Source organism: Taudactylus pleione, unplaced genomic scaffold (assembly GCF_031769625.1).
Source record: "Taudactylus pleione unplaced genomic scaffold, aTauple2 ptg000012l, whole genome shotgun sequence".
NCBI lineage: Eukaryota > Metazoa > Chordata > Amphibia > Anura > Myobatrachidae > Taudactylus > Taudactylus pleione.
This window is the reverse complement of record NW_028284415.1, coordinates 5,911,767-5,929,392: the sequence shown is the minus strand read 5'-3', so window position 1 is coordinate 5,929,392 and position 17,626 is coordinate 5,911,767. Positions and strand designations below refer to the sequence as shown.

General features: G+C 46.1%; 1 protein-coding gene across 1 annotated transcript in view; it reads left to right on the top strand.

Moving 5' to 3' along the window:
• The first annotated feature begins 1,133 nt into the window (after positions 1-1,133).
• CUNH17orf75 (chromosome unknown C17orf75 homolog) overlaps positions 1,134-17,626 on the top strand; it is a 57,522-nt gene continuing 41,029 nt past the window's right edge. The window contains exons 1-2 of the mRNA XM_088468574.1: positions 1,134-1,320; positions 4,972-5,046. Of these exons, the coding sequence (XP_088324700.1) occupies positions 1,190-1,320; positions 4,972-5,046 (206 nt within the window). The 5' untranslated portion in view covers positions 1,134-1,189. The remainder of the gene's footprint in view (positions 1,321-4,971; positions 5,047-17,626) is intronic.

Here is a 17,626-nt window from a genome sequence, read left to right as displayed (position 1 = left end):
GATGCGATTCAATGTGAATCACATAATTGGCCGTCTGGAAGTGGTCGAAATGCGGGCAGCTCCCATATACTTGAATATATTTCCTGAGATTCGGGAGGCTCACAGACGTTTTGGGAGAGTAGGCTAGTCTTCTTGTATATTTTCTGTTCTAAGACAATGGCTCTGTCTTCAAATATGTACAAAAGCAGCAAAACTCTCCATGTAAATGGCTAATATTTCAGCTATACGATGAGCTCTGCAGATGCAGTTGTTAAAATTGACTTGTGGGCGTTTGGGCCACATGAGGGTATAACACGAGAGTACCAGGAACACCTTGGCCCTCATTCAGAGCCGCTCGTTAGCGGCAGTACGCTCGTTCCGAGCGATGTTTGCACATCTGCGCATGCGTACGCTTTTTAGTACGCATGCGCGAACTAGTCAGTGCGGCCGAAAATCGTTTGTACGCTATATTGCGAGTGCCTGCTATTTTGAGTGACAGAATGAGGCGTATGTGGGTGGTAACAGGGGAAGGTGCTTGAAAATGGGGAGTGGAGATCCGAACGCAGGCGTGCTTAAAGGTCAAAACGGGCGTTTTATGGGTGTGTATATTTAAAACAGCAGCGTCATTGTCCACGTCACTGGGTTATTTTATAGCCAGAACTGCTCGCAAATTTGTGGTAGCAAACACCAACCACAAGAATAGCGAGCAGTTCATACGCTGGTCGATGTACTCGATTAATCTAATAAATAGCGGACATGACGTATGGTGCGAGCGGCCAGGGGGCGTTTTTAACAAATAAACGAGCGTATGTTTTGCTCGTTCGTTCAGACTTCTGGTGTGAACAGACTGCAATGTGCGTACGGATCATTTGAATAGCCACCCCTTGTTTTTAAACGAACGACCGCAAATAGCGAACGGCTCTGAATGAGGGCCCTTGTTCCTATATAAAACGTACGATTGAAGGACAGACCTTCATCCTGTTGTAATGTCATTATATCTATACCAATCATGGATTTAAGCTCAGCTGCGGATTCTAAAATAAGGCGACACTGAGCTAGCCGAAGTAAGAGAGTTGGCATAGGAACCATTACGTCCTACCAGGAACCCTCTTACAGAGATAAGGCAGCTGCCTCGTCGGACGGATATAGGAACGGACCTCTGTTTGTTTACCAGGCTGTCATAGCGGCTGTGCTGGCATCTCTGCGGGAGATGTTACCGGCTCAAACATCACTGGCCGAATCAGTGGACGGGGATGAGTTGAGGAGTGAGGACGGGGAGGAGAGGAGGGGAGAGAGGCAGTGTAACAACTACTACTCCCTGTACATCTATCAGGCTGGGAGGTGAGAGCCCCGATCACAGTTATTGTGCTGAGATCCCTGGTTACATTGCTATGCATCCCTTATGTACATTGCATAAACTCATATTTATAGTGCAGTGATCCTCTGTCCAAGACCGATTCAGCTGAAACACCGATATATTTTGGACCCTATATACAGTGTGTCTGCTGAAACACCAATATATTTTGGGCCCTATATACAGTGCTGAAACTCCCCTGTACAATGATCCTCCATTTACAGTACTGACGTCCTCTGTACAATGCAAGCACCCATATATAGCATTGTGACCCTCTGTACAATGCAGGCACCCCTACATAGCCTGTGACCCTCTGTACAATGCAGGCACCCCTACATAGCACTGTGACCCTCTGTACAATGCAGGCACCCCTACATAGCACTGTGACCCTCTGTACAATGCAGGCACCCTACATAGCACTGTGACCCACTGTACAATGCAGGCACCCTACATAGCACTGTGACCCTCAGTACAATGCAGGCACCCCTACATAGCACTGTGACCCTCTGTACAATGCAGGCACCCCTACATAGCACTGTGACCCTCTGTACAATGCAGGCACCCCTACATAGCACTGTGACCCTATGTACAATGCAGGCACCCTACATGGCACTGTGGCCCCTAGTATAATGCAGGAAACCTTCATAGCACTGTGACCCACTGTACAATGCAAGCACCCCTACATAGCACTGTGACCCTCTGTACAATGCAGGCACCCCTACATAGCACTGTGACCCTCTGTACAATGCAGGCACCCCTACATAGCACTGTGACCCTCTGTACAATGCAGGCACCCCTACATAGCACTGTGACCCTCTGTATAATGCAGGCACCCCCACATAGCACTGTGACCCACTGTACAATGCAAGCACCCCTACATAGCACTGTGACCCACTGTACAATGCAGGCACCCCTACATAGCACTGTGACCCTTCGTACAATGCAAGCACCCCTACATAGTACTTTGACACTCTGTACAATGCAGGCACCCCTACATAGCACTGTGACCCTCTGTACAATGCAGGCACCCCTACATAGCACTGTGACCCTCTGTACAATGCAGGCACCCCTACATAGCACTGTGACCCTCTGTATAATGCAGGCACCCCCACATAGCACTGTGACCCACTGTACAATGCAAGCACCCCTACATAGCACTGTGACCCACTGTACAATGCAGGCACCCCTACATAGCACTGTGACCCTTCGTACAATGCAAGCACCCTTACATAGTACTGTGACCCTCTGTACAATGCAAGCACCCCTACATAGTACTTTGACACTCTGTACAATGCAGGCACCCCTACATAGCACTGTGACCCTCCGTACAATGCAAGCACCCCTACATAGTACTGTAACCCTCTGTACAATGCAAGCACCCCTACATAGTACTGTGACCCTCTGTACAATGCAAGCACCCCTACATAGTACTTTGACACTCTGTACAATGCAGGCACCCCTACATAGCACTGTGACCCTCTGTACAATGCAGGCACCCTACATAGCACTGTGACCCACTGTACAATGCAGGCACCCTACATAGCACTGTGACCCTCAGTACAATGCAGGCACCCCTACATAGCACTGTGACCCTCTGTACAATGCAGGCACCCCTACATAGTACTGTGACCCTCTGTACAATGCAGGCACCCCTACATAGCACTGTGACCCTCCGTACAATGCAAGCACCCCTACATAGTACTGTAACCCTCTGTACAATGCAGGCACCCCTACATAGTACTGTGACCCTCTGTACAATGCAAGCACCCCTACATAGTACTTTGACACTCTGTACAATGCAGGCACCCCTACATAGTACTGTTGTGACCCTCTGTACAATGCAGAAACCCCTGTATACAGTCCTAAGATTCCCCTGTACATAGCTGAAGCCCCATAAAGAACTCAGACATTTAGTACAATGCTTACACCCCTATATACAGTGCTGAGAACTCCTGTAAAGGGGCACATCCACTAGACGATCTACTCCCTGTCCAATCTCTAAACGATTTTCCCTTGATTTTTTTCCCTTGAAATTTTATCTTTCAGTCTGAACGATTTGCAAATGATCTTTAATAGATCAAGTCAAATTGACCTGCATGTTCAGTATATTACCGAGACGATCAAACGACCAGTGGGAGCGCGCATCGTTGATCGATAACGACCAAACACTGCACGATTTATAAACAATTGAACGATAACGACGACGTTATCGTTCAATCGCCTGCTAAAATCGTGTAGTGGATGCAGAGATCCTATTATACAGTGCTACACCTGTGCAAATTGAGACTTTCATATATTATGCTGATACCCCCTGTTCAATGCTAACACCATCCTTATGTAACTTCCACTGTATGTTCAATGCTAACACCATCCTTATGTAACTTCCACTGTATAGGAGCACCACCTATCCTTTTGCATACTGTGATCTACCATACTGTACCTTTCCAAAGCAAGTAGATGGAGGAAGGGGGAGTAATGAATGCCTGGGGTTTGGTATATAGAAAATATAGACATTGTCTATATAGGCCCCACATGGTAGACAGTCAATAGGTCAACAAGGACAAAAGGTTGACATGGATGAAGACCATTGGGGTAAGTGCCTAACCCTAACTACCCCTCCTAGTGCCTAACCCTAACCCTCTGGTAAGTACCTAACCCTAACTGTCCCTCCTAGTACCTCACCATAACAGTCGGGGTAAGTATCTAACAGTTCCTCCAAAAGCCTAACCCTTCAGTAAGTGCCTAACCCTAAAAAAAGTAATCCATTTCAATGTCGACCTTTTGTACCCGTCTATCTTAATTCATGTTGACCTTTTGTGTGTCGACCTTTTGTCTTTGTCTACCTATTGACTGTCTACTATGTGGTGTCTATCTCAACATTGTCAAACTTTTTCATGTAGATCTATTGACTGGAACATGAATGCCTGATGTGTACTAGACAGAGTGATAAATAGCCATGTACAGGACCTTTTATGGGAGGCAATCGGGAAGCCGACTGCCTAATTACCGGCAGCCGGCTTCATGACTGCCATTTCCCGGCAAGGGTGAAATGCCGGGCGTCTAGATGTAGACGCCCGCATTTCCCCGACGCCGGGAGACCGGCGCCCGGCATCCCGATCGTAGGGATGCCGGGTGCCACGAGTGGACAGCCGCGGGGGGGGAGGGTTAGGTTTAGGGCTCCCGGGGGGGACTTAGGGTTAGGCACCCCCCCGGGAGGGTTAGGGTTAGGCTAGGGGGAGGGAGGGTTAGGGTTAGGCACCCCCGGGGGGGACTTAGGGTTAGGCACCCCCCTGGGGGACTTAGGTTTAGGCAGCGGGGAAGGGGGTGGTTAGGGTTAGGCACTTAGAGGGGGGATTAGGGTTAGGCACTTGGATGGGAAGTTAGGGTTAGGCACCCCTAAGGAGGGTTAGGGGGGTTAGGTTAGTTTAGTAAATACTTACCTATCCACGATCGGGATTTCCAGCGCTGTCGGGCTTCCGCTGCGTCGCACTCTGCTCCTGTCGGGCTGGCGCTGACGGGAATCGAACCGCCGGCCATGTGGCCGGCGGTATTTCATACCAATTCCCCTTTTATTAGAGTAACATCATGATAGCTAGGATGTTTCATAAATAATCACTGTTATGTAACTCCTTTATCAGTGTGTCCCAACACTCAGCGGAAAATGGGAGCCCAGGAAGTGCTGCAGCTGACACCCCTTCTGGGGAGAATTTCAGGTAAGCTCAAAAGTTGTGTGTGTCCAGTATTTACTTATTATCTGGCAGTATGCTGGACTTCCAGTAATCCCGCATAGAAAGAGAGTAATTGAATTCATTCATAACATATGACAGAGTTCTTAGACTGATGCATTTTGTGTACTGTAATAAAAGTATATATAAAATATTGGAGATCCTGCTCAGCGCAGATAGGTTGTGTCGATATTACAGCCCCATACTTGCGCAACTGCCCTCACAAAACAGCTTTTCAACTATCTTTATAAAGCTAGACACTAACTCCAGTGCAAAACATTTTGTAACTGTAATAGTGTTGACTGTTAAAGCAAACCCGTTGAATGTTTGCCAAAATGCCTACACCAAATCAGGGCCTCATTTGACTGATGCAACCATACCACCGCACTTTCTTTTGACCCCTATTGGTATAATTGCTTTGTGTACTGTGTATATTTCTTCTTCCTCCACTAGGGGGCACAGGGATAACACTGGGTATAGCCTGGAGAGTAGAGTCTGGGCACCAAATAGTTAAATGCAAATACCCACAAGCCCAGGCTCCCTTTCCCCTATACCCTGCCCCCAGCCATCGGCCATCAGTTTTTAGTTTAGTGCCGGAAGGGGAGGGGCTATTTTAGTCCTCCCGCGATTTATGTTTTTTTATTTGAATAATTGCTTTTTTTCAACTTGAGTGGGCAGTGAGAGGCATCCTATAGGATCCCACGGACTCCTGACACTGGAACCACAGCCAGTGCTAGAAGGGAACAAGTTAAGGCAGCTCCCTGCATGCAGTGAGCAGCGGGATCGTGGACGTTACCGCCGGTACTGGCAAGTGGGGGCTCCCGGTCTCCTGCGCCACCCACTATACCACCAGGGCATTTTTATGGAACAGGGTGCCGCTGATTAGCGGCAATGGACATTAGCCTTGGGGTCCGGCCAGATGGGGGAGACGGGACTTTCCCTGCTGTCCCCTCCCCCAACCCTTGGGCGCGCTTTCTCTATGCAGCCAGCAAGCCCCAGGGCAGGATCCTTCCCTCTCTCCTCCCCCTTGGAACACTGAGCGGCCATTTCTAACACTGCCTGCTTCAGCACAGCACGGGGAGAGAAGTTGGGGTCTTGTCTCTTTCATAACTCGCTCCTAGCAGCCTTGATATGCCTAGTTAGCTCCTTCCTGCTTATATGGTTGGTTTGTTGAGCTATATGTGCCCACATTTTCGTGCATTGGAGTGGTCTGTGTGCTTGTGAATATTTGTACTACTCTGTGTCTGTGTACTTGCTGTAGTTATTTATCACCTGGGGAACATCCCTTACAGTTGGTAAGTACAGTTCTCAATATATATATATTGCATTTTGCTACTCCTTCATTGTTATTTTGGTGTGTGGGGATATCTGCAACTATACTAATGTCCAGAAATAAGACTCCCAGGGAGGAGGGTGCTTCAGTGATTCGCACCTGTAAAAGATATGTTAACGTCATCTCTCCTCAGGACCCGGAGCGTGAGTTGCTCTTCGGCCCTGTAACAGGCCATAACACCTGCAGGATCCAGTCAGGAACTGGCTTGGGTGTCTAATTTAACACAGGTAATGTCGCAGTTGGTAGACCGGCTGGCAGCTCCAGTAGATACAACCAGGGGTGTATCTACCCATTGGCCAGGATAGCACTCGCCAGGGGCGCCGACCAAAGGGGGGCGCCGCCCAGCAGTGCCACCAGTAGCCAAGGGGTGGGCAAGTCCCCTGGCCCCACAAGTGTTTACAAACACATAGCCGCCAGTGGCAGCTGTGTGTTTGTAATAGCAGCCAGTTAATGAGAGTCAGACAGACTCTCATTAGCTGCTGCGTCGTCCATGGAGGGAGCAGGCTGAAGCTCACTAATGAGCTCCGTGTGCCGGCTCCCCCCGCAGCATGTGATGGGAGAGACGTCATACATCATGACGTCTCTCCCAAGCAGGAGAAGAGCGGCCGGGACTCACAGCAGACAGCGGCGGTCGCGTCAGGAGCGGGGATCAGATAAGTTGAATTTTTTTTGTTCTTTGTGTGTGCGTTTGTGTCTGTAAGCCTGGCACTACAGGGGGGGGGTACTGAAATAGGGGGTGCCCGCTACTGGGGGGCACTTTATGGGCGGTGCCCGCTACTGTGGGGCACTGTATAGGACTGGTCACTACTGGGGGCAATTTATGGGGGTGGCCACTACTGGGAGCACTGTATAGGGGTGGCCACTACTGTGGACACTGTATAGGGGTGGCCAATACAGGGGGCAATTTAGGGGGGGTGGCCACTACTGGGGGTACTGTATAGGGGGGACTACTACTGGGGGCACTGTATAGGGGGGGACTACTACTGGGGTCTACTACTGGGGGCACTGTATGGGGGGGCTACTACTGGGGGCACTCTATAGGGGGAGCTACTACTGGGGGCAATGCAGCATAGGGGGGGATTACTATTGGGGGCACTGCATAGGGGTGGGCACCAGTCCATTACATTGCCAGGGGCGCTTGGATCACTAGATACACCCCAGCAGCTAACATTCTCAATCAAACAACACCAACACATAAAACAGCCAAAACACACAGAAACACCTCATGGTTTAATCTCCATGTTTACCTTTGTATTTCAATTCAAAACCTTCAGTCCTATTGAGATGAGTGGTAGAAAGAAAGACTCAGGGGTATATTTACTAAAGTGAGAGTTTTTAGAAGTGGAGATGTTGCCCATAGCAATCAATCAGATTCTACTTATCATTTATCTAGCACCTTCTAGAAGATAATAGCTGTAATCTGATTGATTGCTATGGGCAACAACTCCACTTCTAAAACCTCTCACTTTAGTAAATACAGTCAGGTGCATAAATATTGGGACATTGACGGAATTTTCATATTTTGGCCTCTATTCACCACCACAATGGCTTTGAAATGAAACAAACAAGATGTGCTTTAACTGCAGACTTTCAGATATAATTTGAGGGTAATTACATCCAAATCAGGTGAACGGTGTAGGTATTACAACCGTTTCTATATGTGCCTCCCACTTTTTAAGGGGCCAAAAGTAATGGGACAAACTAAACAATCCTAAATCTAACTTTCACTTTTTAATACTCTGTTGCAAATCCTTTGAAGGCAATTACAGCCTGAAGTCTGGAACGCATAGACATCACCAGACGCTGGGTATCATCCCTGGTGATGCTCTGCCAGGCCTCTACTACAAATGTCTTCGGTTCCTGCTTGTTCTTGGGGCATTTTCCCTTCAGTATTGTCTTCATCAAGTGAAATGCATGCTCAATCGGATTCAGGTCAGGGGATTGACTTAGCCATTGCATAACATTCCACTTTTTAGCCTTAAAAAACTCTTTGGTTGCTTTTGCAGTATGCTTCGGGTCATTGTCCATCTGCACTGTGAAGCGCCGTCCAATGAGTTCTGAAGCATTTGACTGAATATGAGCATATAATATTGCCCGAAACACTTCAGAATTCATTCTGCTGCTTTTGTCAGCAGTCACATCATCAATAAATACAAGGGAACCAGTTCCATTGGCAGCCATACATGCCCACGCCATGACACTACCACCACCATGCTTCACTGATGAGGTGGTATGTTATGGATCATGAGCAGTTCCTTTCCTTCTCCATACTCTTCTCTTCCCATCACTCTGGTACAAGTTGATCTTTGTCTCATCTGTCCATAGGATGTTGTTCCAGAACTGTAATGGCTTTTTTAGATGTTGTTTGGCAAACTCTAATATGGTCTTCCTGTTTTTGTGGCTCACCAATGGTTTACATCTTGTGGTGAACCCTCTATATTCACTCTTGTGAAGTATTCTCTTGATTGTTGATTTTGACACATATACACCTACCTCCTGGAGCGTGTTCTTGATTTGGCCAACTGTTGTGAAGGGGGTTTTCTTCACCAGGGAAATAATTCTTCTGTCATCCACCACAGTTGTTTTCTGTGGTATTCCGAGTCTTTTGGCGTTGCTGAGCTCTCCGGTGCGTTCTTTCTTTTTAAGAATGTTCCAAACAGTTGATTTGGCCACACCTAATGTTTTTGCTATCTCTCTGATGGGTTTGTTTTGAATTTTCAGCCTAATGATGGCTTGATTCACTGATAGTGACAGCTCTTTGGATCTCATATTGAGAGTCGACAGCAACTGATTCCAAATGCAAATGTCACACCTAGAATCAACTCCAGACCTTTTTACCTGCTTAATTGATAATGAAATAATGAGGGAATAGCCCACACCTGTCCATGAAATAGCTTTTGAGTTGGTAGTCTTATTACTTTTGGCCCCTTAAAAAGTGGGAGGTACATATAGAAACCGTTGTAATTCCTACACTGTTCACCTGATTTGGATGTAATTGCCCTCAAATTAAATCTGAAAGTCTGCAGTTAAAGCACATCTACAGGGGTATTCAATATGGGAGCGATAACATCGTTTTTGCGTTAATATCGCACTTTTGACGTCATTATCGCAGGTTTGACTTTTACACCGTATTCAATTTCAAAGACTTATCGCAGTTTTGAAAAGTCTTTGATAAAAGACGGGGATAACTTTTCACCACTGAATAGGTGTCGAAAAAAAGTGCAGAATTGGGGTTTAGGGGTGCAGGCTTAAAAAAAATAGCCTGCACCCCTGGGAATGACATTTAAAAATGAACTGTGTCAAAAAAAAGTTTAAAAAAAAAAATAGGGACACAAAAAAATGTATTTAAAAATTGGGGTGGAAAAAATTGTTTAACAATAGGGAAATAGGTTCAGGGCTATTCTGCAAGTATGCGGCAGGTGTTTTCTAGAATAGAATTATAACGGCAGGTGCACAAATGCAGAATTTTTAAAAACTTACTTTAGGGACATCAAAATATGCTAGTACCCATTTTCATGTACCCCAAATTTGATGGGACCACTTAAAAAAACAAAAAAAATAACCTAAGTGTTCTTCTGCATCACTTCTTCAATGTCGGAAAAAAAAACACCTGCTGCAGCTATTTAAATCCCCGACTTTCAATTAAAGGCTAAAACGGGGGTACCCATAGTGTTCCCCCATGTTTTTACTACTTTAGGGGGGTCTTACAATTTTTTAAGGAAAAATTCGTAACTTTACGCAAATCCAACTTCGGAGTTTCCAGTTTTCGTTAATTTTGTATTGAATACGGGTATAAGCGGGAGCGCGCCCGATACTTTAACGCAGGTAAAAACTCCGATATGAAACGTTAACTTCGACAGTGAAGTTAACGTTTCATATTGAATACCCCTCCTAGTTTGTTTCATTTCAAAACCATTGTGGTGGTGAATAGAGGCCAAAATATGAAAATTCTGTCAATGTCCCAATATTTATGCACCTGACTGTATACCACTTAGTATCTGTGGTGTTACAAGTGTCATCTTATGATTGGTGGACGAGCAAAAAAAAAAGTGCAATTGAAAAAAGTTAACCCTAATGTATTTACCGTTATTGAACAATTTCTGACTGCTCAAGCATATTCAGCTAGTGTAGAAACTATTTTTTCTTCTTTCGCTTTAGTTCATTCGAAGCTTCGAAACAGACTGGGAACTGAAAAAGCCTCTAAACTAGTGTTTTCATTCAAAATGTTTAATGGCAGTGACATTACCAGTTCTAATGCTTAACTCCTTTTGTGTTTGCATGTTTCTCTGAAAAGTGCTTTTGCGTGTTTTAATTATGTTTAGTCTAAATGAAAGATGTCAAATAAATCATATCAAACCCTAATAACTTTGGATTGATAATGTTAGAAAGCATTAAAACACGATTGATCAAGGTTTCTAATACATATCAATGTTTCACAGTATTAATATAACAAGCAGGATTACTTTTTTTCATTTAAACATTAATGCCAAAAAACTGGTTTAAACCAAAAAAAACCTTTTTTTTTTTGTGGTTTTTTTTAACACCTGTTTTTTCCCAACTCTGCTCTAAGGTGTCGGCTTTTGCCGTGGCGGCCAGGAGAGCGCTCTGGTTGCGCTTTCTTATTCAGGGGACATTCTGTTTGGACCTGAAATAGACAAGATTCTGGCTATTCTGGTGGCGTCTAAGTCTGCTTTCTTGCCTTCAGTGGCTCCGCCCAGGCCTAGGACTTCAGTTTCTCACTCCTTTCGTCCACAGGGTAGAGCCAGAAGTCAACCGTTTCCCAGAAGCCAGAGTGCTGCCTCCAAGAACTCTAAGCCCTGAGATAAGCAGTCCTGGTCTGCCAGACGTCCTGCTGCTAAACCAGTGGACAAGCCTGCCGCATGATGGGGTGTGCCTCCACCCAGGGTCAGTGTGGATGGAAACCACAACAGACATCTGGGTCAGAGGCGTTGTGCCTCAGGGCTATGCTTTAAATTTTCAGCAGTGCCCACCGCCCCTGTATTTTTCCCCCGGCCTTCCCACACAGCCAGTAAAAGTAGAAGCTATCGAGGCGTCTATTCGCTCTCTCTTGACCTCCAAGGTAATCCTATCTGTCCCCCCGTCTCAGAGAGGACAGGGGTTTTGCGCCAATTTTTTTCTGGTCCAGAAACCAAACTGCTCGTTTTGACCCATTCTCAATCTGAAGCATTTGAACAGGTTCCTCCGGATTCCCAGATTTTGTACGGAGTCCCTTCGTTCCATCATTCTGGTGATGGAGCTGGGGGACTTTATGGTGTCGTTGGATGTCCAGGATGCATACTTGCATTTCCCCATCCAAATCAGTTACCAGTGCTTCCTCAGGTTTGCAGTTGGAAACAACCATTATCAGTTTCAGGCGTTACCTTTTGGTCGGTCTGCGGCCCCTCATGTGTTCACAGTCATGGCGGTTAAGGCAGCACATCTTCGCCGCAGGGGCATCCCGATCTTTGCTTACATGGACGACCTACTCCTCCTGGCCCAGTCTTCGTTTGTCCTCAGGGATCACATCCATCTGACTGTGGAACTTCTCCAGTCACACTGGTGGATTATCAACTGGCGGAAATGCACGTTAACTCCAGCTCAGAAATCCTTCACTTGGGAGCACTGTTGAACTCCAGAACTCAACAAGTCTTCCTCTCAGCAGACAAGATCTTCAGCCTGCAATCCATAATCCGCCCCTTTCTAAGCCACCGTCGAGTGTCTATGCAGATTGTATGCAGATCCTGGGGTCCCTGGTCTCTACCTTCGACATGGTGGAGTATGGTCAGTTCCACTCCCGGCCTCTTCATTTGGTCATTCTGAGGCGGTGGAACAAGTCTCTTATGAACTTCAGAGCGCACGCGCTCATTCTTCCCCGAGAGGTTTGTCTCTCCCTACTGTGGTGGCTCTAGCGCCTACACCTGAAAAGAGGCCGTCTCTTTTGGATCCAGGACCGATTCTTTCCACCGATGCAAACCTTTGGGGGGTGGGCGGCGGTGACGTGTCATCAGAACATCCAGGGTCATTGGACACTTTAGGAAAGCCAGCTGCCGATCAATGTCCTGGAACTTTGAACAGTATTCAGGGCTCTATGCCATGGTCAGCACCTTCAGTTACTTCCAGTAAAGGTTCAGTCGGACAACGCAACCGCGATCGCTTACATGAACCACCAGGGCGGCACTCGCAGTCATGGGGCCATGAAGGAAGTTAGCTGCTTAATTACCAGTGTCCATAACTGGGAAGTGGACTTCTTAAGCCTTCAATAGGTTCATGCAGGTGAGTGGGTACTGCATTCAGACATCTTCTAGATGTTGGCCAGCCTTAGGGGCCTACCAGATATAGACATGATGGCGTCTCCTCACAATCATCAGTTACCAAGATACTGCTCCCTAGCAGGTATCCCGGAGCTCTCCTGGTAGATGCCCTGGCGGTTCCTTGGAAATTCCCTCTGACTTGCATTTGCCCTCCGGTCTCGTTGATTCTTCGATTTCTCTGCAAGTTCAAGTTGGAGGGAGGCACGATGATTCTGGTGACACTGGATTGGCTACGGCGAGAGTGGTACGCGGATCTGCTGGGTCTCTCCATAGACCCACCACTGCGTCTTCCTGTGCAGCCAAATCTTCTGTCACAGGGTCCATGCTTCCATCCGGATCTGGCCAGCCTTGCTTTGACGGGGTGTGTGACCATCGCCATGGGTTACGGCGATTCCTCAAAGTTACGTGTCATGACTGTATGCATTCTGTGTGCCCTGGTAAATGTGCTCATGGTACTAACAACCTGGCCATGAGCATGATGTGTATTATAGTTCCCCTAAAATGTATATTTCTGGAATGTCTATTTTATATGAATTGGTAGTTCAAAACTGTCAGCTACTCAGAACCAAGTGGCCAGGTGGTCTTTTGAAGACAAAGGTCATGGAAATAGTGTTTGCTTTTCACCCTAGGGGGCCCTTATTCAAGTCCTGTGCACAGACAAACAGGCTGCTAGAGTGTAATTTTTTCATCTTAGTTTATCAGCTTTCCTGCAATAAAATACATTTAAGTCATGGAGATATGAGGCTTAGGTTCCTGTAGCCGTTCTAATTTACATTTATACAGATCTTGGGAGAACAAAAGGCCAGTCCTTTTGAACCCGGAGAGGGTGTGGGCTGCTGGGGGAGAAGAAGGTAGTTGTGGAACTATAAGGATCAGCAACCCACACTACTCTGTGTTCACTCTACAAGGGAGTAGCTTTGTGCTCGGAGTGCTCCCATCTTGTGTTTCATGTGGTCTCCCTCCACGCTGTTCGCCTAAAACCTCAGAGTAAGACAATTTAGGGTTCTGACTTTTTATCCTTTTCTTTTATTTGACATTAATCTGTGCATTTATATGTATGTCTTGTTTATTTACCTGTTTTTCCTTGTAACTTAACCCTGCAGATATTTTCTCAAAAAATCCTATAAATGTATCATCGTTACCTCTGTGCTCTAATGAAGTCACGTGCCTGGAAAGGCCCATGCTACATCTGTGTAATAATTGTGAATTATTAAGTAGGATTTAAGTGTCTGACGATCGCAAGAGCATTATTCTTAATACTCTTCGTGTTGGCAGCTCGAGTAAAACCCATGTCACAACCGCCCACCTGCATCAGGTTGGCGTATCTGAGTGCAGGTTGGTGCACGGTGCTGTGATAGGGTGGCTCTTGAGAAATCCGTCTGAAGGGCGAAGGGGTTCTCCAGAAGGGTAATTCGAACCATGCTGAATGCTAGGAAGCCTTCTTCACCGGGTTTGCCATACTTATTTTGCTTGGTGTGATACTAAGAGGTATATTTACTAAAGTGAGAGTTTTTAGAAGTGGAGATGTTGCCCATAGCAACAAATCAGATTCTAGCTATTATCTTCTGGAAGGTGCTAGTTAAATGTTAAGTAGACTCTAATTTGTTGCTATGGGCAACTCACTTCCAAAAACTCTCACTTTAGTAAATATACCCCTAGGACTCTTAACCCCAGGTCTTTTCGACTCTCCCGTGTGCTTGATTTTCCACGGACAGGCCTGGATTTGGGCCTCCGGCTCTCTTCCTTGAAGGTCGAGGTTTCCGCCTTGTCGGTTCTTTTCCAGCGGCAGATAGGGATGTTGCCTGATGTGCCGGCTTTCTTTCAGTCCTCCGTGTTCAACCACCATTTTTGTCTCCGGTGGCTCCCTGGGACCTGTCCTTGGTTTTCCGGGCTCTCCAGTTGGCTCCCTATGAGCTATTACCGACAGTTGAACTGCGTTGGCTTACGTGGAAAACCGTTTTTCTTCTGGCCATCACGTCGGCCTGGAGGGTGTCGGACTTGAGCACCCTATCGTGTCGCTTCCTGTTCCTGGTTTTCCGGATAGGGCTGTGCTGCTGACTCGCCTGGGTTATCTTCCCAAGGTGGTGTTGCACTTTCATATCAATCAGGAAATTGTGGTTCCCTCTTTCCAGGTTTCAGATTCTTCTCAGCCCGCAGCCTCCTTGGACATTGTGCGGGCTCTCCGGCTTTACGTTCATTCTGTATGGTGTTCACAAGAGGGTCTGGCCGGCTACGAAACAAACCTTGGCCTGCTGGCTCCGTATCACTATCCGCCATGCTTACACCTTGACGAACCTTCCTGCCCCTGCCATGGTAACTGCCCATTCCACCGGGTCAGTGGTGACTTCTTGAGCAGCGTGCTGTGGGACTTCGGCGGAGCAGCTCTGTAAGGCTGCCACATGGTCATCTGCTCATACCTTCATTCAATTTTATGCCTTTGACACATTTGTGTCTTCAGACAATGCCTTTGGACGTTCTTTGCTCACTGCAGCTTACTGCAGCTCAGGAGTGTCCCCTCCCATAGGAGAACAAGCTTTGGGACTTCCCAGTGTTATTCCCGTGCTCCCTAGTGGAGGAAGAAGAAAAGGAGACTTATGTTGCTTACCTGTTAAGTCTCTTTCTTCGACTCCATAGGGGGCACATGGCGCCCATCCTGACACACCTAGCTGCTGGGGTGTGTTTCCTTGGTGACCTGTCTAGCTGTACTCTCCATTGTTTGTATGGTCCTGCGTGTGTGCCGGACTTCCTTCTCTTTCTCCTCTGCCTCGCTTCTGCCGTGGGCTTGCAAGCTAAACTGATGGCTGGGGGCGGGGTATTGAGGAGAGGGAACCTGGGCTTGTGGGTATTTGCGTTAACGATACTGGATCAGAACCTCTATACACACCTGTCTATACCTTCTAATATCCTACCTATACCTTCTAATATCCTGCCTATACCTTCTAAGGATGACGCTAATTTGCGTACGCAGTCATACAGTAAATAAAGACTTAAGACCTGTAATCTGTGGTTCCAAAGCACAAGTATTATTCAAGTAAAAATACAGTCAGTTACACGCTATTGATCCAGACACAATTCGGCGCAAAGGAATTATACAGACCCAAGTACAGTATACATACGCAGCGCTTCCGGACTAGATGTTAGGCATCAGCAAGAAACCCCTCTTCTATCAGCATTAAGCACGAAGACTAAAACCCAGTGTTGGAGCACACATATTTATACCCCCCCAGGAATAGACAACACAATAGAGAAGTTTGTTGCTGATGCTATTGGTTCCCAAGGGGGATACATCTGTTACAGAGCATTTAACAGGCTGATTCAAATAGACACAACCCAGCCTCCAACAACTGAGGGTCTCTGGATTCCCGCCACATGCAACATCCTAACAGTTATTCATATCATATACATTTTGTTGCTTGGAGTCTCTGCGGTCCATAAGTCGAGAATGCATGATGCGATCTCCACACCGATAATACCGGAATTCTGTTGAAAGAGTACGCATCAGTACGAAACCAAACACTGCTTACTTAGCATGTATAAAACCTTAGTTACCAAATAATCTTTATTTCACAGCATTTATACTAAGTGAACAAACTTAAATCTTATACCTTAAAGCTTATGGAACCTTGTATGTGAATATGTAATGTGAGAGTATACAGGGTTTGATATAAAGACGCTAGTTAACTGGGGACAGATTCGTGTGCATTTAGCTACTAAACTGTGTTTTCATATAGGATCTTATGCATTCGCTAATATGCGACTAGTTAACAGCGCAATTGTGTGCGTATTACTGTGTATATGAGAAATTATGAAAGATGCAATCGCATGGTGCTAATAGTAATCTCGCCATATGTACTTAATTGTGTGTTTATCTAAAATGGCGCTTGGGCGGCCATTAGCAAAATGGCGTCTTGCAATTTCATTTCCAAAATGGCATCTTGCAGCCCGTCGCAAGATGGCGTCGCCGCGATTCAATTTTAAACTGATCTTGTCTCAGCCAATTATCCAGCTTCGACAGTCCACCCTTTGATAGCGAACAACATGCTATCACAATCTACTCTTTGAATTTAATTTAGGCTTACATTTACATATTATTTAGTGTTATTGTGGGATGGCACAAGGTGGTTCTTAATCCATCAGTAATGTGTCTCTGGGTGGGAACATAAAACTACTATTATACGCACATCGCGGATCTTGGAAGATCATGTGAAAGGTGTGGGAATGCACCAGTCTTATAAAAGCAGTCTTGAAGGGGAATTTAGACTTTACATTATCTAAGGTGTTTTAAAAATAACATTTCAATAATACATTCTATGCATGTCTAAATATAATACATTAAATGATGGTATTTCCTAGTTCAGGGTTGTAATGCAGTTCTATATTTACCTCGGTATTCGTATTGTCATTACTGACCACCATCATAGCTTCGTTCTTACATCTTACTTTATTTTTACATTTTCCACACTTCAACACAATAGGAATAGACCGGACGCATATGCCAATTATTATGATGACAATTAGTATAAGGATCAAGAATTTGCCTATGTTGGCGATCACTTCATGGACCCATTCCCCTAGACCTGAGAACCATTTTACTGGGTTCAGCCATGAAACCCATCCTTCTATCTTTTCCCCTACTTCAGCCACTGAAGCGTTATGGGTCTTACGAAATTCCCATTTTAGCTGCAGAATTTCATCCATCTTTCGGTCTATCACCTCCTTGGGGGTCGCTGGTATCATTGGTGACGTAGGTGCAACATTTTACTCCGAACTAGGTGGCTAACGTTACGCAATACCCTCCAGTAACAGCAGTTAAATAATTCAACACTAGCCTGTGTTGCACCAGTTCTTTCTTGTACGCTTGCAATTCTCTCCCTGTATACCTGAATGTGTCATCGTACATCTCGGTGATATTATCTATCAATTT